The sequence below is a fragment of the Mesocricetus auratus genome, unplaced genomic scaffold (genome assembly GCF_017639785.1).
Source record: "Mesocricetus auratus isolate SY011 unplaced genomic scaffold, BCM_Maur_2.0 Super-Scaffold_4256, whole genome shotgun sequence".
In the NCBI taxonomy this organism is placed as follows: Eukaryota; Metazoa; Chordata; class Mammalia; order Rodentia; family Cricetidae; genus Mesocricetus; species Mesocricetus auratus.
Window position 1 is genome coordinate 31,235,460 of NW_024429182.1, and position 26,141 is coordinate 31,261,600.

General features: G+C 37.6%; 2 protein-coding genes across 2 annotated transcripts in view; one reads left to right on the forward strand and one right to left on the reverse strand.

Annotated features, from left to right (window-relative positions):
• Positions 1 to 15,295, forward strand: part of Insl6 (insulin like 6) — a 33,945-nt gene extending 18,650 nt beyond the window's left edge. Inside the window, exons 3-4 of the mRNA XM_040745847.1 lie at positions 10,144 to 10,233; positions 15,175 to 15,295. Of these exons, the coding sequence (XP_040601781.1) occupies positions 10,144 to 10,198 (55 nt within the window). The 3' untranslated portion in view covers positions 10,199 to 10,233; positions 15,175 to 15,295. The remainder of the gene's footprint in view (positions 1 to 10,143; positions 10,234 to 15,174) is intronic.
• The window catches only part of Jak2 (Janus kinase 2), a 68,354-nt gene that overhangs the window by 3,690 nt on the left and 38,523 nt on the right, over positions 1 to 26,141 (reverse strand). The window contains exons 9-21 of the mRNA XM_005063713.4: positions 24,798 to 24,909; positions 22,907 to 23,093; positions 22,197 to 22,324; positions 19,118 to 19,252; positions 15,910 to 15,997; positions 15,094 to 15,221; positions 13,802 to 13,940; positions 12,294 to 12,445; positions 11,998 to 12,148; positions 11,103 to 11,239; positions 9,138 to 9,327; positions 7,967 to 8,091; positions 7,633 to 7,805 (exon numbers count right to left, since the gene is read on the reverse strand). Coding sequence (XP_005063770.1) covers positions 7,633 to 7,805; positions 7,967 to 8,091; positions 9,138 to 9,327; positions 11,103 to 11,239; positions 11,998 to 12,148; positions 12,294 to 12,445; positions 13,802 to 13,940; positions 15,094 to 15,221; positions 15,910 to 15,997; positions 19,118 to 19,252; positions 22,197 to 22,324; positions 22,907 to 23,093; positions 24,798 to 24,909 — 1,845 coding nt within the window. The remainder of the gene's footprint in view (positions 1 to 7,632; positions 7,806 to 7,966; positions 8,092 to 9,137; positions 9,328 to 11,102; positions 11,240 to 11,997; positions 12,149 to 12,293; positions 12,446 to 13,801; positions 13,941 to 15,093; positions 15,222 to 15,909; positions 15,998 to 19,117; positions 19,253 to 22,196; positions 22,325 to 22,906; positions 23,094 to 24,797; positions 24,910 to 26,141) is intronic.

Genomic DNA, 26,141 nt, shown 5'->3' on the forward strand with positions numbered 1-26,141 from the left:
GGTATTTCTTATATACCAGGCAGGCAGTGCCTGCGAAACTAGTCACCATAAAACCACTGAGCCCCCAGGTTGCACCTCACTTCCCTGATAGACATTTTATACACATTGCTGTCTTCACCACTGCAGGGATAGGGCCCTTTCAGTTGCTGCTTTTGCTATGCTCTTCTTCTCTGTGATGAGTATGATAAATGTTGAGTGGTGGGTACCCCTGACAAAATCAGAGAACCTTGTCCTGAGACCCTCTGACATATATGAAATTCCAAGCACATTTATTTTTGTTTCTGTTGGCATCTCTGAGTGTTAACTGAAAATTTTTTCTAAGAATTGAAAAGTGAGCTGTTACTTTAGGTACATACAGATTAAAAATAGGGGGGACATGTAGTTTCTAGCTGGGAATGTAACTTGCAGCTGTCAAGAATCAGGAAGGCAGTAATTATGAAAGAACACAGAAAAAACAAAGCCACAGGAAAATGGTGTCACAAGCCTGTCTTTACTATAGAGATGGGTACAGAGACCTGTTTGACTGGCTATACTGAATATATGAAAATATATTTAATCTTTAGCCTTTTCTTCAAAATCCAATTCAAGTTTCACTTGGACAAGTCCTTTCCTAACTAGCTTGTCTCAATGACCCCTGCTTCTTGTATGTCTAGACTTAGTCTGTACTACACCAACACACAACAGGTACACAATCTATATATCTATTTAAAATTTTTATTTTATGATTTTTTAAATGTCAGTTATTCTATCAGCGTGATGTAATTTCCTTCAGACAATGCTACTCTCCTGTACCCTAAAATACATTTTCCCCTCTTGTTTTTTTTATGTAATTGGACAAATCTTTCTGTGTAGCTCAACTTGGGCTCAAATTCATGATCTAACTTTAGCCTCAGCCTTCCAAATACTGGGATTACAATCACGCTAGTCTTATGGGTTTGTTTGTTTGGCAAAGCACTCTTTGTTATTAATTCCTTTATTACAAATTGCCAACCCCAAGCTAGATTTATTCTACAATGACCTTTACTTATGCAAAGGTAAGTCAAATCAGGAAAGATTTCTCTCTGTGGGTGTCATGAGGAAGATTCTTCCCCCTCCTTTTTCATGGAGATTTACAGAACTTGTGTATTTTCTGTCTCTTTGAAACGTTCTTGCTTAAAAGCCAATGTCAGCTTTATGATCTAGAAATGTATTTGGCAAGTACCTAGGAGTTTCCTTTTGGTAATGTCCCTTCCTCTTGATTTCTCAAGGTGGGGAGGAACCTAAGTTGGCCAGAACCTCTTTCCAAAGAGCAAAGCTAGCCCATGTCACAGTAAGATAGACACTATTAGCCATCACAGGCAGAAACACATGACCAAGGGAATTTAGGATGAACTATGTGTGACCAATGGTGGTTAAGCCCTTTCACCTGAGGCTAATGTCCAGAACACTTGTATGCAATGTGCTGTTTCTGCCTGACTACATAGAGATGCACCGTTTCTTTCCCTTGAGATCTCTTAGGGGTGTGCTTATGACTACCACACGCCCATGCATAATGCTTATTTATCAATCAAACCTTTCTATCTCCTGCTTCTATAGATAGATTTTGAGTTGAGAGAAGGGTTCCTTTCCCTCTTCTAAATTTAGGGTTTCACAACGTTTTATCATTTAATCCTTTTCTCTCCAGCTAAAAGATTTTTAGATAGTTTTGCCTACCTCTATGTTTAAGTCTCTTAAATTCACAGTCTGCTTTGACTGATCTAGATGGATCCACCATTTCCACAGTAAATACCTACAGGCCACAGAGCTCCATCTTCATCTTCCCACACCCTGATGGTTAATCTACTTTCATTATGCAATAAATGGTATCACGATCTGTCTCACTACCCAAGAAGGGACTTTTAGGAATTATTTTAAAATATTTTACATTTTATATACTTATGCACACATGTGTTCATTTATTTGTATGTGTGGAGGTCAGAGACGACCCATGGGGGTAAGTTTTCTCCTTCTACCATGCAGATCCTAGGGAACCTAACTCAGGTCCACTTTTGAGCCTTTTGGCTACTCCAGGAATTATTTTTAACTCTCTCATTGCCGTGTGTAATAAGTCACCATGTCTTTTCAGAATAGTCCTCTAGTTGCTCTCCTTCATTACAGGCCTAGGTCAGAGCCCATGACTAGTGCAGAGTAGCCCAGGATGCACAGACTATCCAGATGAGGAACAGTAAAAACAACACGAGACTTCTCAAAGATTTTTTACAATATTGAAACAGAAGCATTTTCCCTCTAGCTCTTTTTAGTACAAACTCCTAAAACGTCTTGGAACATACCAAGAGATAAAAGCAAAACAGCATTTTGATAATTAAAGCATTGTGGAGTACAGATTTCTTTTAAATCAAGCTTTGTTTTATAAATTATGGCTAACTTGTATGGATAAAATTGCATGTGATTTCTTTCACATTTATATTTTGCTTGCTAGAATTTGACTGTGACCTCTCCAAACTTCGGGTGTTAAAACTTAATGGCCAATGTGCTATCAGTAAGAGGAGGCTCTTAAGAGGTAATAAGGCCAAGCCGGGCATTGGTGGCACACACCTTTAATCCCAGCACTCAGGAGGCAGAGGCAGGCAGATCTCTGTGAGTTTGAGACCAATCTGGTCTACAAGAGCTAGTTCCAGGACAGCCTTCCAAAGCCACAGAGAAATCCTGTCTCAAAAAAAAAAAAAAAAGAGGGAGTGAGGGGAGGCCATGGGGGAGCCTTCCTGGAGAATGAGATTAAGGTACTATGGACCAGGCTTCGTGGCTCTGCTGCCCTTCTACCTTCCTCCATGTAGGAACAGTTAGTGACATGTAATGGTGAATAATGTATCTTATTTTTATAGAACATCTTGACTGCCCTCATTATATCTCCATATACTCAGGAAAACAGTTCGCAAAGGTTGTTTCGTGGCTTTTACTGTGAGTGAAAGAAAAATAAGGCATGAAAGCGAGTGTTTAAAAATCAGGAGAGGCGTCACGGAAGGAAGGAAGGAAGGAAGGAAGGGAGGGAGGGAGGGAGGGAGGGAGGGAAGGAGGGAGGGAGGGAGGAAGGAAGGAAGGAAGGAAGGAAGGAAGGAGGGAAGGAAGGAAGGAGGGAAGGAAGGGCTTTGTAGCATGTCTCACTGGCTTCATAATGACTATAGAAGCATGTGTTTGGACACTTAGTTCTCTGCTCTGCTTTGGATTTCGGTGCTATAGATCAAGTACAGGACCCTAAGCATGCCTCATCACTACTTTTAAATCTATTACTGTGTATATGTGCATGATGGAATGGGGTATGTGCCATGTTATGGCATGCCTATGGAGGCCAGAAAATAACTCTGAAGACTGTTCTCTCCTTGCAGTTTTTAGATGGATTTGGAGGACTGAATTCAAATCATCAGGTGTGGCAAGCAACTTTACCAGCTGAGCCTTCTCACTGGCTCACTACTAGTAGTTTATAAATAATATTTTCAACATGAAAGTCCTTCTTGGGGTTTCAGGTATACTTGATGAATAAACTAGTTACTGTAAAAGGCATGAGTTCAGATCCCCAGCACTCATGTAAAACACCAGGGAGAGCAGCAGCCTATAACCCAGGTGTTGAGGGGCAAAGATAAGCAGATCTGGGGACTTGCTCACCGAATTGACAAGTTTAAATATTTGAAGGTTTCTTTAATGACTGGTTACACAGAAAAATGGTTTGTACCCTTGGACATTTCTGTTAGAGCCTTATAAGACGAGAGCTAACAAGCAAATAATCCTGGTGTCACTATGAAACATTTTGCCTTCAAAAGAAGACAGCAGAGACCCTACACAGAGCTATTCTTCTATATCAGTTCTAGCTATAACAATAAGACAACAAAAGAAGATCAAAGGAATACAAATTGGACAAGAAGTCAAACTCTGGCTATTTGCTAATGATATGATAGTTTACATAAGTGACCCCAAAAATTCTACCAGAGAACACACCTTCAAAAATGTAGCAGGATACAAGATTAACTCAAAAAATCAGTAGCCCTCCTATATGCAGATGACAAATGTGCTGAGAAGTGAGAGAAACATCACCCTTCACAATAGTCACAAACAACATAAAATATCTTGGGGTAACTCTAACCAAACAAGTGAAAGACCTGTATGACAAGAACTTCAAGTCTTTAAAGAAAGAAATTAAAGAAGATATCATAAAATGGAAATATCTCCCATGCTCTTGGGTAGGTAGGATCAACATAGTAAAAATGGCAATCCTACCAATAGTAGTCTACAGATTCAATGCAATTCCCATCAAAATCCCAGTACAATTCTTCACAACCTTGAAATAACAATACTCAACTTCATATGGAAAAACAAAAAAAAACCAGGACAGCCAAAACAACCCTGTACAACAAAGGATCATCTGGGGATATCATCATCCCTGACTTCAAGCTCTACAATAGGGCTATAGTAATGAAAACAGCTTGGTATTGGCATAAAAACAGACTGGTGGATCAATGAAATCGAATCAAAAACCCTGATATCAACCTATGAACACCCAATTTTTGGCAAAGAAACTAAAAATATAAAATGGAAAAAATATATTCAATAAATGGTGCCAATATAACTGGCTGTCAACATGTAGAAGAATGCAAATATCTATCACCAGGTACAAAACTCAAGTTCAAATGAATCAAAGACCTCAATATAAATCCACCCACACTGAACCTTATAGAAGAGAAAGTGGGAAATACATTTGAACACATAGGCACAGGAGACTACTTCCTAAATAGAACTCTGAGAGCAACAATTAATAGATGGGACTTCCTAAAACTGAGAAGCTTCTGTAAAGCAAAGAACATGATCAACAAGACAAAACAGCTCCCTACAGAATAAGAAAAGGTCTTAACCAACCCCACATATCACAGAGGGCAGATCTCCAAAATATACAAAGAACTCAAGAAACTAGACATCAAACTACCAAATAATCCAATTAAAACTGTGGTACAGATCTAAACAGAAGAATCTCAAATTAAAAAAAAAGAATCTCAAATGGCAGAAAGACACTTAAGGAAATGTTCAACATCCTTAGTCATCAGGGAAATACAAATCAAAACCACTTTGAGATTTCATCTTACACCAATCAGAATGATTAACATAAAAAACACCAATGATAGCTTATGCTGGAGAGGATGTGGAGAAAAGGGAACACTCCTCCATTGCTGGTGGGTGTGCAAACTTGTACAACTGCTGTGGAAATCAGTATGACGATTTCTCTGAAAATTAGGGGTCAGTCTACCTCAAGATCCTGCAATACCACTGTTAGGCATATACCTAAAGGAGGTACATTCACACCACAAGGACATCTGCCCAGTCAGCTATGTTCATAGTAACATTATTTGTAATAGCCAGATCTTGGAAACAACCTAGATGCCCCTCAACTGAAGAACAGATAAAGAAAATGTCATATATTTACACAATGGAGTACTACTCAGTGATAAGAAACAATGACATCCTAAAATTCACAGGTAAATGGACAAAACTAGAAAAAAAAAACATCCTGAGTGAGGTAACCCAAAACCAGAAAGACAAATACAGTATGTACTCACTCAAGAGTGGATACCAGACTCAAAGCAAAAAATACCAAGCCTACAATCCACAACCTCAGAGAAGCTAGATCCCTCTTCCAGAAGCAGATGGAAGCAGATACAGAAATACACAACTAACTAATGGGCCAAGCTTCTGGAGTACAATCAAAATGAGGGAGGAGCAATAATACAAACAAAGGAGTGAAGACCATGATGGGGGAAACCCACAAAATCAGCTGACCCGAGTTAGTGAGAGATCGCTGACTCTGGTGTTACAAATGGGGAACCTGCTTAAGACTGAACTACACTCCCTTAATATAGGTGACAATTATGTGAGGCCACTGGCAGTGGGTTCAAGATATAACACTAATGCACACACTGACTTAATGGAGGCCATTCTATATGGAGAGATACCTTGCTCACCCTAGACACAGGAGTGTGGGGGTGGAGAGGTGCCTTGGTACTGCCTCAAAGAGATGATGGGACAGACTTAGTAGACTTCTAGGGGAGGCCTTACCCTCTCTGAGGAGTAGACGTGAGGTGGGGAGGTATTGGAGGAGTGGGAGAGGAGGGAGAGAGGAGGAACTGGGATTGCAATGTAAAAAAATAAATTAATAAAAAGTTTAAAAACATACTGATAATACCATTATAACTTACTCTTATGTGAAATTATTTATTTCAAAAATTTTAAACTATGGTTCTTTCTGAACTAACAGTAACTGGGATGCATGGTTAATTTAAAGAATTAAATAAACAAACCAGGACATATGGATGATCCATGAATTTAGCAGCAGCAAACTGACATATATATATTTTAAATAACCTGGTGAATCCTAGAAAGTATTTATAAATTGACAGTTATATTGTTTATATTACTCTTTCTAAATTTCAGGTCAGGTATAAAATTATATTTAATAAAAAATTTAAACATCATCCTTTAATATTTGATTCAAACAACATAATTTTAATTGCTTTACTTCAGCAGAGAAACAACCAGAAAGTTTATTGGAAACACATGAAAACCAAAACAAGCTCACCATGGCATTCCTAGAATACAAAATGCATCCTAAATGAATACATTGAAACTCCATCAGTCAGGGTGGTAGCACACACCGAACTGCAGAGGTAGAGTTTGAAACCAATGCAGTTTATATATCAAGTTCTAGGCCAGCAAAGGATACATAGTGAGAACTAGTCTAAAAAACAACACCCCCAGCCAGGCGTTGGTGGCGCACGCCTTTAATCCCAGCACTCGGGAGGCAGAGGCAGGCGGATCTATGAAAGTTCGAGACCAGCCTGGACTACCAAGCGAGCTCCAGGACAGCCTCCAAAGCCACAGAGAAACCCTGTCTCGAAAAACAAACAAACAAACAAACAAACAAAAAAACAAAAAAACAACACTCCCCCCAAAAAAACCAAACCGAACCAAGCATACAAACAAACCAAAACCACAAAACTTTTCACCAAAGTACATTTCAATGGAACCAATGGTATCTATTTAACATATAAAAAACAAGGTATACAGAACAGCATGTTAAGATCTTACACTTAACACCATACACCAGACCTTGTAATAAATGTTTGAGAACAGAAGTGCTTCAGACTTTAGAGCTTTTCAGATTAGGAGACATTATACATGTGTCAGTTAAGCTTCCCTACTCCAAATCTGAAGCTCTGAATACCATTCAGTGCCTAATGTGTTCGGGTTTCAGTGCATTTGGTTTTGGGTTTTCAGGCTAGGACTGCTGGATCTGTAGTAATCATAATACTATATCTTCTCCATGGGTTGTAATAAGGATTCATGAGAGGTTGGAGCTAAGCAGCTGAGATGACCCAAGTTCAATTCCCAGGACCTAGATCAGGCAGCTCACAACCACCTACTGCTTTCTTAGATAACATTTGAAATAATACATGAAATATATTTAACCTGATACAAAGCATGTGATAAATATTGCTGTTATAGGAAGTGCTAAATTGAATGTTATTAAATATATGTTAAATAATAATAAAAAAATAAAGTTTGAAGCAAGTTCTCTAAAATTTCACTTTATTATACTAAAAAATTCCTACTCACCAGAATATGGGACTTTCACCTGGTTCTTTTACTTTGTAGTATTCTTTGTCCTGTGGCAAGACTTTGGTTAATCCAAAATCTCCTATTTTAACTCTGTTCTCATTTTCCACCAGTATATTTCTTGTTGCTAGATCTCTGTGGATATACCTTTTTGTACCAAGATATTCCATACCCTATGGATAAAACACATTTTTCTTTCAGTAGTTGTATGAGCATAATTTATATGACTGTATTCTACAAGCTCTCTGTATTAGTTAAGGACAAGTCTGTATGACTTTTGAGTTAGTTCATCATGTTTACTGCTCCCACAACAGACATTTAGGATGTTAGGTACCTTGCATATCTGAGATGTGTACTGCAGAAGTTTTTTGTGATCTATCCGTTCTTTGTGTTTTTGGAGATAATCTCGTAAACTTCCATATGGCAAATATTCCATAATTAATCTTAGGTTTCGCCGACCTTTTAATATACAAAAAGAACACAATGTTTTATCATGCTTTATCTTTCTGATTAAATACTAGCGAAAAGGTACATGTAATTGTGCATTGTTCAATTTCCATGTGTTTGTAGGATTTCTGCGATTTGTGTTGTTGAATTCAAACTTTAATGCATGGTGGTCTTATAAAATACAGGGGGTTATTCCAATTTTTTTGTATCTGTGGAGGTTTGCTATGTTTCCATAATGTGCCCTGAATGAAACGACAGACTCTAGATATCCCCTATATGGAAGGAAGTGGGGATAGGGTGGGAGGCTGGGGGGGGGGGATGGTGAGGGGGTGCGGGAGAAGGGGAGGGAGAGGGAACTGGGATTGACATGTGAAGCAAGCTATTTAAAATTAAAGTAATAAAAAATAAAATAAAAAAGTACATGTACATTATTTAAGTATACACAAAATCTGCATCCATGATGGTAAAACTTTATTAAAAGTTAAAGATTATACAGTATTTAAGAATACAGGTTTTTCAATCTGGGCGTTAGTGGCACATGCCTTTAATCCCAGAACTCAGGAGGCAGAGGCAGGCGTATCTCTGTGAGTTTGAGGCCAGCCTGGTCTACAGAGCAAGTTCCAGGTCAGCCTCCAAAGCCACAGAGAAACCCTGACTCATAAAACCAAAAAAAAACAGGTTTTTTAATATAAACGTTTTTTTTGAAAGAAGCATTAGAAATATTTATTCTTTAGCCTCTTTTAATTATTTGTGAAAATTCAAATAAGTTGATAATAACCTTTTTCAATTGTAACAAGTATCTAACTCAAAACAATTTAATAGACTACATAAGGAAATTAATTTTGTTTTTAAAAAAGTTAACACATTTTTAAGAAGTGGTGAGAAGGATGATTAACCAACCAGCCAAAACACTGAAGTAGTTATAGTTCATGATCTCCTGCACATCTCCAAGCAACTCTCTCTCTGAGCACTGACAAATCTTTGACAACTTTGACAACTACCCACAGGATGTCAAAGATGGCCTGTGACGTTAAGACAGATTTCAATGGGCAACATACCAGCACTGTAGCACACTCCCTTGTACTTCACAATGTTGTCATGCTGCAAGGACTTCAGGATTTCAATTTCCCTTTCAAAGTCTCTGAGATGCTCTTCAGTGCTGTGCTGCAGTTTTTTAACAGCCACCACCTCCCCAGTGTTGTCCTGTAGTGGGTCATATCGGCACATCTCCACACTCCCAAAATTACCCTACACAAGAGGTGACATTAGCATGGAAGCCACAAGTCTTCAAAACAACTTACTACTGACTTCTAAGTATACAGGAAGTACATGGCAGCTAGAATTAGTAGGAAGAATTCTGTTTATGCTAGAGAACTTTTGAAGAAAGAAACGGAAGTGCTATCTTAAAAACTGGGCAGTATTTCCATAAACAACTTCTTTGAGATGAATTATAGACTGAAAAAGTATATACTGAATTATAGACTATTCCTTTATCTCAATGCACCTTGATATTGCTGTCAGTGAATGTGTGACTCCCTAATTTACATAAGTAGGTCTAATCCCTAATATGATTGTCTTTGGAGTATCCTTATACCAAGTGATAAGATTAAATGGTCAAGTGGGTGACACCCTCATAAGAATAACTCCAGAAGTTTCCCTTTCCAAAAGCTTCTATCTGATGCCATGCAGAGAGCCCTTACTAGAAACCAAACCCTTCCAGAACTCTGACCCTCGACTTTTCAGTCCCTGTAACTGTGGAGAATAAAAGTCTGTTAAGTTCATCTAATCAGTACATGATATTTCATTATATAGACAAACAGAAACTGATAAAGAGTCTGCTTGACCAGAATGGAGAGATAACCCCATGGTTAAGGGTACTGGCTGCTCTTCCAGAGGACCTGGGTTCAATTCCCAGCACCTACATGTCAGCTCCCAACCAGTTCTAGGGGATCTGACACTAATGCACATAAAAAAGTTAAATAAATTAAAAAATAGTGGCTACAGGTGATATTCCTAAAGAAAAATGAGCAATCTTTAAGAAGTGTACTCTTTCTCTTTCCTTAGGATCCCTTTCACCTTACCCACCAGTCCCCAGGTCGTGTCTACCCTCCAGGCCTAGCCCAGCTGGTACACCCTGTGCCCTAGCCCAGCCTGGTGAGTACAGCTCGTACCCTCATCAAAGCAGATTCTTTGTGCAGTGCCAGGAGACCATTGCATCCCACAACTAGTCATAAATCAGACAACTCGCTGTGGGGTCCCATCCCTGACTGACACATCCACAGCTCAACTCCTGCAGCCCAGGCTTCTTTCAAATGTTTCCTAGCCCATCTAATTGTGAAAAGAAGGTAAATGACAGCACTGTAGAAGTCATTCTTAGCATCTGGTTCTTTAATTACAGAAGTTGCAGTTTTATGAAGATAAACATCAGCTTCCTGCACCTAAGTGGACAGAATTAGCAAACCTTATAAACAATTGCATGGATTATGAACCAGATTTCAGGCCTGCCTTTAGAAACCTTACCACTACAACTGGACCTGCTAAGCACTGCATCTTTTTTCATCTTGTTTGTTATAGAGGCTATGTGTGGCTGTGCAACTTTTTAATGGAACCTCTGTTAATGAACATGGTTAATTCAAGGTCCTAGGCTGTAAGCAATTAGATTGTTTCTCCCAAGACAAAGTCAGAAAGGCAGACAGAACACTATGTGTTCCCTTCTCTATTTCACTAACTACCCCTTCAAAGCAAGAGACCCAGGATAAAGCAGTTTGGGAAGTACTCCTTAGCTTATTATCATCCATCCTTTTAAAAGACGTTGACTGTGCACCGCATGTTAAAGACCCTGAGGGATGCTTCAGTAAAGTGTTTATTTATGGGGAATTCTCTAATATCCAACAATTAAACTTTTTTCTACAAATGCCACTTAAAATTCTTGGGAAAGTGGATTGAGCAGCTCTAGTCCAAAGTCTTTTTTCCCAAATAAAATGATATGATTATGTTGTATTTGAAAACGTATGACCGTTTACCTTGCCAAGTTGCTGTAGAAACTTCAAGTGTCTCTCTTCAAACTGTGTAGGGTCTCTATCTTCAAAAGCACCAGAAAATCCTAGGGCACCTATTCTCATGTTTGGCAGCATGTCATTCTCTGTTAGTAGTTCATAATCTGTAGAAACAAGTTGGCAAATACATTCTCTGCATAAAACTGATATTCAAGCTAAGAAGTCGAATGAGTTTGGAAAACTAAATAACACAAGGAAACTCAAAATTATTTACATTATATTATTAGGAACCTTTAATTATTACCCCGACTTTCAAGATAGGTTTTCAAGTGGTAAATTACTCCAAAATAGGTAGTTTCAGTATTCCCAAAAATGAGATTCTATTCCAATTCCTGAAGTTAGAAAGGTATGGTGCTGACTGACTATGAGACGAGCATGCATTTACCTCATCATTCTAAAGGAGGTGGGGGAGACAAAATAAATCTATCTCATGTTTTAAAACAAAGTAAGTCAATTACAAAATAGATTGAAACTAGAAAAGCCAGAAGGGGTATTGTTAAAAAGTCCATGCAGCCAAATAACAAATGTGATCAAATAAGCAAGCTTCTCATTAACTGACAAACTCAATGTCATTGGATTCTAAACTCTGTGACATTCACAGACAATAATTTGTGGTTAAGTTTTTTTTGTTAAAAAAATAAACAAGTAAATAAAATTAGGTTATAGAAAGAGATCATTTTAAAAAATAAGGACTGCCCAGTCAAGCAGAACATGTATAGCATAAGGATTCACACAAATGTAAGAAACAAAAAGGCCTGGAAGACATGAAAGACTTAGATGGGATAGTAAAATTAGGAAGTACCCACTGAAAACAACAGAGGAGAAAGACAGTGACCAATGAGACGGCCCCGTCAGTACTAACCTGGAGTAAATAGGCTGTTAAGATCACGGATGATGGCTCTAAAGGCAGGCCTGAAATCTGGTTCATAATCCATGCAATTGTTTATAAGGTTTGCTAATTCTGTCCACTTAGGTGCAGGAAGCTGATGTTTATCTTCATAAAACTGCAGCTTCTGTAATTAAAGAACCAGATGCTAAGAATGACTTCTTCAGTGCTGTTATTTACCTTCTTTTCACAATTAGATGGGCTAGGAAACATCACACCATGTGAAAGAAGCCTGAAGAATCAGACTGTGCCTCCAGTCTGAATGAACTTACTCTTTGAGAGTCCAGAGCACTCAGTGGTTTGTCTCCTCCACTGCAGATTTCCCACAGAGTGGTGCCAAAACTCCACTTGTCTGTTGCCAGATTTAGGTTTTTAGGATTTTCAATGCATTCAGGTGGTACCCATGGTATTCTCTCCTGAAGAACTTTTAAGCAACAAGAACAAGCTATCGTTAAGTAAGCTCTACAAACTATTGTTTATATGTGAATAGTTTTCAAACTCATTTGAATTATTAAGTCTTTCGTGGTTGTAGAGGAATGTCTGGCTCATGATTGTTAAGTTTAAGAGCTGGATGATCCTTGAAATCCTACTTCAGTAACCAGCTTTAGCAACTAAGATCCACAAAGACTGGACAATTATGCCATGGTTACACAATTTTGGACAGTGTTGTTGGAATTAGGGTCCTGTGATCAACTAAATTTCTTTCCATTAAAACAAAATGTCTCACCTGGCATACCAATTTCATTACCTTCCCATTAGTCCTGTTTCTCTCTCATAGAAAGAAATATACAAAATTTGTCTTACAATTGACTCTCAATATTTAAAAAATATTTATAGCATAAAAGTAATACAAGTAATGTTACATCATTGATGGGTGTTTTTAACAAGTTAGGAGAAGAGGCCACCATGACAAGGCCCAACAGGCATTATTACCACAGACAAACAATTGAATTACACCAAGATAGTCTTAGTATGGAACTGACATACTAGTTAATGTTCAGATCATGGAGCTCCCCAAGTGAAGACTCTGCTATCCTCGACTCCACAACAAAGAACATATATCTGAAGAAGGGGAGGTGGGATAACTCTCCCTTTGACAATATTATACCTTTTGATAAAACATTATGGATATTTTTCTACACAGCAAGGAGATTAAAGAGTTCATTAGCTCCTCTCTCCTTTACCATGTAGACTTTTTTCTATTTTAACTTCTGATTCCAAAAGTTAGATTTCCTCAAATCCCAGATCTAAAAACCCTGTAAGATTTTTCTTCTCTACACTACTGCCCTGTTATCACTGTCCTTACTTAGAGTCTGCCATCAAAGTTAAGTAGCATTGGCTAAATCAAAATATTGTACACAAATGAACAAATTCAGAGAGAAAATCAGTTAAGATACAGCCAGGAATATGGCTTAAGTGGATAACGGTACTTGCAGCCAAGTTCAAGGACTAGAGTTCAATCCCGAGGACTCATATGATATGAGAGGACCAACTCCCACCAGTTACTTCTGATTTCCACACATATGCTCTGGCACATGCATGCCCCCCATACACACATATACACAAAAAATAAATTCACAGTCTAAGGTGACAAAAGAAGAAATGGGCATGATCATAATTTAGCTGCAATTTAATTTGAATTACTACAAGTAGTAGCTAAATGTCATTAGGAAGTAAGAATACTAATAAACTAGAATTAAATGAAAATTAACAGTATGAATTTTATGGTACCACCCAAATAAGACTTAATAAAGCCGAATACCATCAGTACACAACTTACTGTCCTTTGGTAGAACGGTGATGCTAATGCCAGGGTCACTGAGTTTGATGAAAGGTGGATTCCCTGTTTTCCTGTCTTCTTCTCGGATAAGCAGGATATTTTTGGCACACACATTCCCATGGATAAGGGATTTTTCTTCCTATTAAAGTGAAATGCACATACATTCAAATATCAACACACAGATAAGTGTGCATATAATATTCCCAAAGCTATAACACAGATTTACAGAGGACAAAGGGCAGCATAGTAAATGCTAATTTGAAGGCATACTTTGAGACAATAAAAGGAAGTCTTTGGTTTCTTAGTTTAACTGATTTGTAATGATTTATACCCACACTGAACCGAGTGTTACTTTTCAAAGGAGAGATTCTCAATGATAAGCATGTCTAGGTGGTAACTGACATTAGGAAAGACTATCTCTAGTTCAACAGATGTATGCTAATGATTGGCGGGCTCTGTTATTCTGCAGCTCTGTCAACACTCATTTCTCACTTGTTCAATTGCCTACAAACACCACAAGGTATCTTCTGCTATCATAGCAGCAAGATATGCTTCTGGAAATTTTTGGTCCAATATCCTAGACCCAGGTGTGTTGTAGAATATCATTTTAACTGTGTAAAAGTGTGTTACATTTGTTTCTGCTGCTTTTGTTAATTATGCAAAGCTGTATTACATTTGTTTAATTAAATAAAATTAACCTGGAGTCAGGAGGCTGAGTCAGCAACTAGCTGACAGGAAGTGGCAGGGAGGAACCAGGTGTAGTAAGGGTTTTTAAGTGGGGGCTGAGCAGAAGGATATCTGGTTTTTCAGGAGTTGCAAGTGAGGACAGAAGGTTAACTACTTGCCATTTAGCCTCTCTGAGCAAACAGAATTCAACTCAACCTTTGAATCGTGGGTTCTACAGAGGGACAGAGATCTAGATAGTTTCCTTTAATGGCTGTGATAGAGCCAGTTCCTGAGGAAACAGAATTCCTACCTGCCAGTTGAGACAACAGTTGCTTAAGGTGCAGCCACTGTCTTGAATGCACAACAGCACAGGTGACATAAATATGGGTGTCTACGGTAGTTCCAAGAGATGGGTGGGACAACAGCACTGTCTCTCGGAGCTGATTTACTATCTACAGATGTCTGTAATAACACTTTTCTATGCCTAGCATCATTTTGAATGACCTAGCATTCATTCCATTCATTCCAAGATTTACTTCTGGCTGCCAGGTTAAAATAATTATATTACTTTCATGAAATAAAACAGCAAGTTTTAGGTTTTTTTTAAGAATTAGGCATTTACTTACTAGAAAATGCATGGCCCATGCCAACTGTTTAGCCACTCCAAGTTTCCATAATATATTTATGGAATTTTTGTTTTTTTTCAGGTATGTATCCAGTGATCCAAATTTTACAAACTCTTGAACCAGAATGTCTGCATTAAAATATAGGTAACAATAAAGCTTGAGTGTACATCCAATTAAAAATGCATAATTCAAAATTTCAAAATACTTGTGTTATTTGTGGATACAATGTAAATAAATTAAATTAAGTAAACTGTACTAATTTAAAGGAAACTTAATGGATACCCATCATTACAGTTTTGTTTTTACAACAGTAAGAGGCAGGACTCTAAACAGTTTATACCTAACACATAATTGTATATATAACATAGTATATACATACTCCAGCATAACTGAGAAACTACCTAGTGCCAATATTCAGCCACTTTGATCAGTTTCATTAATAATTCAGTCTATCATTTATATGCTTTGCTTTCATAACTACAAACAAATAAGCTTGTACTGAAAGGGCCCGTTACTCCAGTATTACATGAGTTACCTATAATCTGTACTGTTATGTGCACACAAAGTTTGTATTTCTTTACTGTAACATTCCATCCATTATTACATGACATTATTACAAGACATAGTAACTCTATTTGGCATTTTAGCTTTAAATAACAGTTTCCTTTTCCACAAGACACAACAGTAGGTCACAGTGCTTTCAAGTTCAATAATATTTGTAATTCCATTGCTGCACCTATGCAGCTAGTCCTACATAATAAGAATTCTCTGAGACAGACATGGCATTAACAAAGGAAAGACACTGGCTTTACTTACTCTCCTCGCCACAGACACATACTCCATAATTCAAAACCAAGTGCTTGTGAGAAAGCTGGCTCATCATGCTTGCCGCCTCAAAGAAAGACTGGGGGGGGGGGAACAAGAAATGTGAAGGATATCTGTTACTGATGTCCATAGGTATGCATAATTCAGAAATATACTGACTTAAGAGAAATACTCTTTGTCTTACTCTTAGGTGGACATTACAATTTTTTACAATGCCTTTCAAGCTTATTCTTTATAAATACTGACTGAGACAGGATTTCTCTGTATAGTCCTGGAACTCGATTTGTAAACCAGCCTGGCTTCGAACTCACAGAGATCCCTTTCGAGTACTGGGATTCAAGGCATGTGCCACCATACCCAGTTTCAAACTTATTATTAAGTAGGTGAAACTGAGAAGGAATCTATAAAGTTCTAAGGAGTCCCTTTTAAAAGGAACTGCCTCTCTATATGTAAAGATTTAGTAATTCCTATAAAACCACACTTAAAATAATTAGTGCATTAGTAAGTTATTTTCAAATCCTATTCATTTTAAGCTGGGATGATGGCCCTGTGGTTAAGAGCACTGGCTGTTCTTCCAGAAGACCTGGGTTTATTCCCAGCACCTACATGCCCACTGACAACCATCTGTAATTCAAGGTTCAAGGGATCTTATGCCTTCTTCTGACCTCCACAGGCACTAGCTATACACATGGTGCACAGACATACATGCAGGCAAAACACCCATGCACATAAAGTAAAAATAAATAAATTATTTAAAAACAAATAAATAAACCCTAAGGATAAATTTCACAGGAAAATTAAAATCCTAGCATCTTCTATAGTTTCATCATCATGCAGTCATTGACGTTCCTTAAAAAAAAATCACAATTTTGAAAGAACTCAAGGAACTGGAAAAGGAAAACTAGAGTCCAGAAAGAATGCAACATGAGACTATTCGGTTTTCATATTACCCCAGCTCTTTCTACATTAATTGATGCTGCAACGATAAATGGCACACTTACTGACCTCCAAATACACACACACACACACACACACACACACACACACACAACCTTACATGCATACACATGCCCCCACACATAGCCCCTAAAAATAGTACTTTCATGACCCAGCTATACTTCTAAGAATAAATCCAAAGGAATCTATAATCCTACTAGTGATACCAAAACATCCATACATATTGTTGCTATATTCACAACAGCAAGGAAATGAAATCAGCCTAAATGACCATCAACTGATGAATGGATAAAGAAAATGAAATACATATACACAATGAAATATTTAGTCATAAAAATGAAATTATGAAGCTTGAAGGAAAAATTATTGGAACTGGAGAAAAACAGTATTAAATGTAGTAACTAACTCACATTTTGTCTTCCATATGTAAATCCTACCTTCTACTTTTCATGTATGTGAATTTACATGGGAGTACAGGATCCAAGATACTAGCAAAGAACTCATGAGAGGAGAAGAAGGTACTTTAAGGGAAGCGAGATAACAGAATGCATACAGATTCAGGAGGGAAATGCTGGAGGTAAAAGATTGAAGGATGGAGGAGTACAGGAGAGATACGGGGTGGGGGGTAGTCCATAAAAACCAACCATTATGAAAAGTCATAAGTAAATCAGATCATCTGTAAGCTAGTTAAAGAAAAGTAAAATAAAAACCCCAAGAGTTTGAACAGAGGGATCTTGTATGTGTGGATAAAGCTGTTCCCAGAAGCCATGGGTTATTAAGCAAATATCCCAGGGCCAGGTGGTGGGCTACCTTCCTACACATGGTTGGTCAATGAGGCCTAACACCCTCAAAATAATACAGGCAATTACTACTGCTATTGCTTGTGCACAAAACTAGACTATAAGAGCCTATAAGTGCTGAAGATGGCACACTCCTTAGTCACAGGACATAGATAAGTCATTCTGGAACTGGGCTAGAAGTTTTCTCCCTAATAGGTAGCCCTCATGCTGGCTCCTAGGGAAAAATTTTGTCATCAACATTCTTCTTCAACTATGCAACAATACCAATCAGTCAGACAATAATGCCTAATAGTGCTGCAACTGCAACAAGTCTCTTATGGGAGTAACCAAATGCTTCCTGGTTAGATTTGAGACTTGCTTCACTGGAGAAATTCATGCCTTGTACTGTAAACCTGGCCAAAGGTCGTGAATGAGGAGGTCGGAGGCCCAAGTAGTGAAGCTACTGCTGTTTTGCTAAATGAACGTGATATCCCCAGCAAATTGCCCCTGAAAATTTGTTTCTGCCCACAGATAGCTTAGTGTTGCTAGCAGCTTTGATCTGAGAAGCTTCTTTTTGCAGTGGTCAGCAGTAACCAACTAGTAATTGATCAAAATACTGAGAATAAGTGACTCTCAAGTTCTCAGCCATAAATATGACATCAGTATCACCCCTCTGTGATTATTTGGATAAAAAATGTCCCCTGTATGGTTCTGTGTCTGAACACTTGGTCTATTGTTGGGGCTCAGTTTGGGAAGCTTATGTGACCTTTAGGTGGTCTTCGACAGTTTATAGGATTGCCCCACACTTCCTGTTCTCATTCCACCCCTCCTGTACCAGGACGAAAAATGTTACCAGCCAGCCTCCTCCAGGCTATACCTTCTCTGCCATGATGGACTCTTACCTTTTGGGAATTACAAGTAAAAATAAACTTTTATAAGTTGCTTTTGGTCATAGTGTTTGCCACAGCAATGGAAAAGTAACTAGCATACCCTGAAAGGCTCAAGGACCATTGTAGGAGAAAGAATATAAAAGCAGGAGAAAGGGTGGTTTGGAACGCCCTCTTAGGCTTGACACAGATGCTTCACTCTTCATCTCAAAGCAAGGTGACTGTATTCCTGTAAACAAACCCTTACCCATGCTCCTGTAAGGAGCCCTGATAAAACTCAGTAGATCCCATACACACACTCAAAGACATACAAATAGAACAGGTATTACCATGGGAAGACAAAGGATCATTGGGAGGCAGACATGAGAGGTGATAGGGACTGAATATCTGAAATATATTCTGCAAGTGTATAAATATTCCATAATGAAACCTACTATTATACATAGTTAATACATGCAATAAATAAAACATAAAATTTTGTATTTTGAAGTCTCATACATACATTCAGTGTGCTTGTGAATGCATTTCTTTATAAAGTACAAGAAGATACATGAAGCGTCCAACAAACATACACACCTCCGAATAATTTCTATGTGCTTTATCCAGAACTTTCAAAAGAACTTCTGTTTCATGCAGTTGGCCATAGTCTCCAACTTCTCTTCTTACACCTTTAAAAATTTTTGTAAAAGTACCTTGGCCAAGACTTTCATTCTTTAAAAGAAAAGGTAAGGGGGAAGTGAATAAAGACAGATGAAGTAAAGGAATTAGAAAATATATCCAATTAACCAAGTTTTTAAAATGTTAAACATTTCCTTTATAACTGAAATTAATTCTCTATTCTTCTTCCTTAAGTGGTAATTAAAATCAGAAAACAAGGATTAATAAATAGAGTATATTTGACTCTATCTTATTTTCACATCTCCCGTAAAGGCTACAATTATTACACTTGGGAAGAGCCAGTATTTGCCTAGCCTTGTCTACTAACGATCCTTTTCCCTTAGCTTTCCTCCTAGTGCAGTACAAGGGTAGAACAGTGTGGTGTGCATGGCAGAATACCGGGTTTGTTTCTTACCGCCTACCAGCTGTTGGGCCTTCTGGAGCTTTATAATCCCTTTGTGCTACTGTTTTCTTGGGTGTTCTCCCCAACCCTCTGCCACTCCTCTTTTTTCTTGTCACTATGTAGGCCAGGCTAGCTCTGAACTCAGTATGTTCTGGACTCTTCATATACTGAGTAATAATACATTTTCCTGTAAAATTGCTTTGATTATCAAGTGAATTAATACTTGGAAGCACCAAAGCATGAAATAGACTAGCTATACATCAAGCTATAGCTACTATCACTACCCCCAGTCCTAACCTTTGTTATGTATTTCCAGAAAAACTGCTGAAAACCTGCACTCTGAAGCGAGGCTGCCTGTGGTCAAATAGAAGCTCTAATACTTTACAACTGTCATGTTCCCAGCTCCCCTGTGCTTTCTGTCCTACATGAAAACTAATGTCTTTACACTCTGGAATTCCTCTCCTTCTACTCTCTCAGTCCCTCTCCCTCTGACCCCACCCCCCATGGTCTCTCACTGTTTCTGAGGCTGAGGCTGCCCTGGAACTCACTATTGCACACAAGCTGGCCTCAAACTTACAAACTTCCTACTCAGTTTTCTGAGTACAGGAAGAACAGGTATAAGCCAAGAGACTTAATTTTAAAAGTCTGAGGTTTGTTGTTAAATTTGAGGTACTGCAATTAAAGACAGGACTTTGTATATACTAGACAAATGCCCTACCACTGACCAGGTCTGCCTTCTAACTTACTCACTCCCATTTCAGTGGTGGGTAATAGCTTTCTAAACTGTTTATTAATATAGTGGCAAGTCCAAGAGTAGATCTTTAGTATCTATGCCTTTTTCCCTGAAATTTTGTCTTTTAAGTAATACCTTTTAAATGTTTTCATTTTACTGTTTTCAACTCCTTTTTAAAGATACCTACATTTATGATCTCTACTTGAAAATTACATGAAGTTATTAGAAGTGTAAGTCTGATGCCTGTTTGATTTGATGACTCCTACTTAATCCTGGATATGTTTCAATACCCTATATGTTTCAATTTTTTAATAAAAAGCTCACTCTTATAGTTGGTTTTATCTCTGGGGACCAGGAAGCCTGAGTTAAGAGAACATTTTCTTTCTTTCCTCTTCAGTTGTTTGTTTGGGTTTTTTAAAGACAAAGTCTCGTGTAGCCTACTCTATATGCAGCTAAGGACGGCCTGGAACTCCTGATATACCTGTCTCTCTTCCCCCAAGTGCTGGGATTTTATTCCTGGATGAGAATATGCTTTTCAAAAAGTCCACATTTGTTTCTTCCAAGCATCTTTGGTACAGTCTTTTAACTTACTGGCCTACTGTCTCTCAGATCATGCAGGTAACAAATATAATATAGATAATATAATGAAGCCTAACTCCCAAACTTATGAACTCCTCTTTTTTGTCACTAAGTCAATTAAAACAGACAATATTAATTTTTCTCCTTTGGCTAGGAGGTAAAAAATTCACATTCCATATAATGGATGCATATTCTTCAGGTCCCAGGTCTATTCAGAAATAAGCCTCAATATTTTTGTTTTGTTTTTCAAGATAGGGTTTCTCTGTGGCTTTGGAGGCTGTCATGGAACTAGCTCTTGTGGACTAGGCTGGTCTCAAACCACAGAGATCCACCTGCCTCTGCCTCCCGAGTGCTAGGATTAAAGGCATGAGCCACCACGACCTGGTGATAAGTCTCACTTTTAATTCCTGCCCTTGAACAAACCTAGGAGCCTCAGCCCTCTTTCTTTATAATGCTTTTCAATTTAACTGCTACAATAAAAGGACTAAACTCTAGCCCTTTCATATACCACATAACAGTCAAATCGCCTCCTACATACTATTTTGTTTTCAGTTCCTACTGAATTCCCCTTACTTGCTTGCATACAAAGAAGCCAAGACAGATGTCTTTTTTTGTAGATCTTTAACCTTTAAAATTTACAATTTAAAATTTTTAAAATATTTTTAAATTTCTGAAAAGGGACTATAACTCCATTACTGACTTTGCTTATTTCTGCCATACTGGCATATTTTCTAGATTATGAATTTTATGATTTGTATAAATTTTTGAATCTTGAATTCAAGTAAAATTTATAATGTAATGATGGGGGATGTCCTTCTGTATGTTGTGAATATAAGTTTCTCTTATTGATTAATGAATAAAACCGTTTCAGTCCATGGACAGACAGGATGTGGCCAGTGGGATATCCGAACAAGGATAGAGAAAGGTAGTAGGCAGAGTCAGGGAGACACCATGTAGCTGCTGAGGAAGCAAGAGATCAGGCATCACCAGTAGGCCAATACTACATGGAGATATACAGATTAATAGAAATGGGTAAATAATTAAGAGAGAGTAGCCAATAAGAAGCCTGAGCCATTGGCCAACAGTTTATAATCAACATAAGCATCTGTGTGTTTATTTGGGACTAAATGGCTGCAGGACTGAACAGGAGAGAAATGTTTGTCTACAATGTAAGTTTATAATAAAGCATGTCAAATATCACATGAATATAATAGCAGGTAAGAAATAAAAAGGAATTGCTTTAAAAGGACAACAAACATAATTATAAAGATCTAATGGCTTACAAATATCAAATCTTCATTTCTGATTTTGTGAAAAACCATTTGGTTCACATTATTATGCCTCTGTAATGTTGGTGACATCTGAACATCAGAAATACCATTTGTTCTGAAGACAAGAAGATTGGATTTATCTGGAGAAAAAAGCAAAACATAAGATGTTTCACGTGTGTGTGGAGGAATCTGTACATAATCAAAGCATACCAAAAATATGAACTGCTCCAAAAACAAGTGACATTAGTAGCAGTGCTCTGTGTCTACAAAACTCTCGATAGCTGCTTTGTTACTTTAGGAATTTTATTATTCGGCTCTGACTGATACAAGAAACACATTCAAACTTACAATCACTTCTTAATAGAATTTTTTTCTGGAAATTTTAAAGAAGTTATTTAAAGAGATTTCCAATTTTTCTATTTTATTTTGAAACAAGAAACTAAAATCCTAAAGGCATATGAAAGTATTATCTTAAATCCCACAGGGATTTGCTAGTGAGACTGTCCAGTTCTGTAAGTGGGTAGCTGTCAGTACAAGCAGTTATCTTCGATGCTATCTCAGAGTGGATGTGCCGGTCACACCCAGGCTATATGTACCAAAGCACACCAGAAAAATCAACTTGCTTTCACCCAGCACTGCCTTTTGGTACTTCGTTTTAAATTACCACCTACCACATGCAGCCCAAGTCTAGCCTCTCTAAAATAACTGGAGAGTTACATTACCTTTTGGCTTTGGGGGACAGCATTTAGTAAACTGGAAGATGATACTGTCGGAGCGCACAGTTTCCATCTGGTAGCAATTCAAAAGGTCCTTAAGATTACTGAAGTTCCTCTTAGTTCCACTGAGGTTGTACTCTCTATTGTCATTCTTCATAATCAGACAATGTTTATATTCAATAACATTTTCTCGCTATGTAAGTATAGTTTTAAAAAAGGAGAGAAAATCACAATGGTAATCATGCACATTATTTGGTCAAATGGGATATCATAAAAACAACCAACAGAGTATCTAGACATTTAAACTGTAAATCCTAAAGCAGTGCCTCATGAAGGCACCTAATCACAGTGCCATATCCTCCAGAAGACAATGTAATGTGATCTCATTTAAGACATACTGAATAACACCACCACCATCTATACTAGCTTCCCCTTGTCTCACACTGGTGTAGCACACGCCCTTCATCAGCTCCTGCATCCTCCTCCTCCATCCTGCCCATGGCCACACAATCTACTTTGATTATTAGTACTTTACTGCTGGTCCTCCTGAAAAGATTAGCTGCTTTCCATAGCAGAGATGCATATTACATTGTATACTAGTCTACTTTTTAAATTATCTCTAACATGGCATTTTTTAGTTTTCTATCTTAAAAATATTTGTCTTATGTAATGTGCTATGAACTATTCACTCATTTTCACAATTTGATCTGCTTTTTATTGTATTCCTCCTACTTGGAGCCATTTATGAAACAACTGTTCATCCCTCAAGGCAATTCTAAAAACTCTTTCTGAATGAATAAGATCTTTTCTGATATTGTCTATGCTAATCACAATGCTTAATTGAATATTTTTAGCATACTTTCAAATTTTTGTTTTCCAAGAGTAAGTTTTTGAAATGTAGGTTTGTATCATATGTTCCCTAATTCCTTATTACTCATAATAGGTACACATGATAAAAATTTGTGCATTTTGAGTTAATTACTTAAACCACAGACAGTCATATGTTTTAAGAAGATACTAGGAAGCAAGGACTGTCAGTTTATATGGTGGTAAAGTTACTCAATACACCTTCTGCATTTGTAGACAATCACTGTACTACATGTTCTAAATACAAGACAGCTGCTTTATAAAAATAATTGAATAAGAACATCTTTACTTTCTCTGTTTTCTTTTTTGAGACAGGGTTTTTCTGTATTGTTTTGGAGGCTATCCTGGAATTCACTCTGTAGACAAGGCTGGCCTCTAACTCACCTCCCTCTGCCTCCCAAGTACTGGGATTAAAGGCATGTACCACCACCACCCAGCTACTTTCTGTATTTTCAAAAAGTAAAATAAATCTGGATGTTGCTGCAAAGCTCTCAAGTTTTAGACAGCATAACTGCCTAACTTTTAAATATAACTGTGGATAGTAAACAGACTTCAATGAGATCCAAGTGCATATGCACTTACTATCAAGGACTCATTGCACTCTTCCATTTAAAACATAATACTAGCTGGAAGTACTACCATGCTTCTGTTGCTCTGCTTTGCTCCAGCTAGTAACCACTGCTAGTAATCAGAAAAAATGTTTCACTTATTTTCTTCTACATACTTTGGCAAATACTTTGGTTTTTTTGTGAGTAGACTTGAATATACCTAATAAAATACCACTTGATACATGGTTAACACTCAAATATCAAAAAACAAATAAAATGTTAAATAAAAAAGACATTGCTATTTACATATTTACATGAACTCTATGGATTGTTCATTTTATAGCAAATGAAGATATACTAAGCATTATTGTGCCAGTTACCATATCAAGAACTATAATTCTGAGTATTAAAACTTAACCACTTCATGATGGAGAAATACCGACTACCCAACATGTTACTATTAATAAATATGACACACTAACCTCAACAGCAAAGGTCAGAAAGTATTTGTTAAAGTCCTTAGGGCTACATCGGAGTACATACAGTCCCGTCTGGTTACCTGCCTTCTTCAGTTTACTAATGGCAAAATCCATTCTGAAAGTTAAAAAGAAATAATGTGAATGGCAGCATGCACCATGTAACCATGAGAAAACCACAACAATCAAACAGAAAATGATTTTCAGAAAACTCTCCTATTATGTATATTTATAAGTTATTTTTCAAAGAAGAGAAACCAAAGTATCAAGGTTTTTTTTGTAATGAATTTAAACCAATTCAAGGGACAACTATATTAAGACACTACAAAACAAAAAACCACAAAGAAAATTTGTTCATGTCAATGTTCTGCTTTCTGATTACAAATTGAGTAATTAAAAAACATATTCCATAAAACTTTAACAAGAGTAAGGATAGTGCATGATAAAGTATTTGTCATGCCTCTTCTATCACAGAAGTACTAATAAAAATTATCTTTCTATTTAAAACAGTATCAAGTCTAACCTGCGGTGACTAAAAATACTAGCCTTAAAATTTGCTATATGGGAGCTGGGTATGGTGATGCACGCCTTTAATCCCAGCACTCAAAAGGCAGGCAGATCTCTGTGAGTTCAAGGCTAGTCTGTTCTACAAAGTGAGTTTGAGAACAGCCAGGGCTGTTAGACAGAAAAACCCTGTCTTGAAAAAAAAAAGCCATGTGCAAAATCAAAACAAAACAACAACAAAAAAAACTTGCTATGTGCATAAAATTTGAAGATGTAAAATTTGGAAGGAAGATATAGTTTATATAAAAATAGGAAAGTCTGAAAAGGTGTGGGTCATATGGTAGTTGTCCTGATGAGTTTTCATTATCAAGGTGAAACAACCAAGCATCACCGGGAAATAGGGAGTCTCAACGGGAAGGCTGCTCAGATTGGACTGGCCTGTGGCGGTGTCTATGGGAATTATTGTGGTTGCTAATTGATAAGGGAGGGCACAGCCCACTTTGTGTGCTGCTACCCTCAGGCAGGTGGTCCTGTTTGTATAAGAAAGCAGGCTGCCCACAGCAAGGAGAGCGAGGCAGGACGCAGGGTTTCTTCACGGTTTCTGCTTCAGTTCTTGTTAGAGCTCCTGTCCTGAGTTCCTGCCATGATGAGGTGGTGTTGTGGGGTATTTGTACACTTTGTGAAGATGTGCTGTTGTGATTGGTGCAATAAAAAGCTGAATGGCCAATAGCTAGGTAGGGGGTATAGGCAGGACTTCCAGGCAGAGAACTCTGGGGGGAAGAAAGCTGAGTTACCAGCCAGACTCAAAGAAAGCAGTATAAAAGAGAGATTAAAATACGGGTTAAT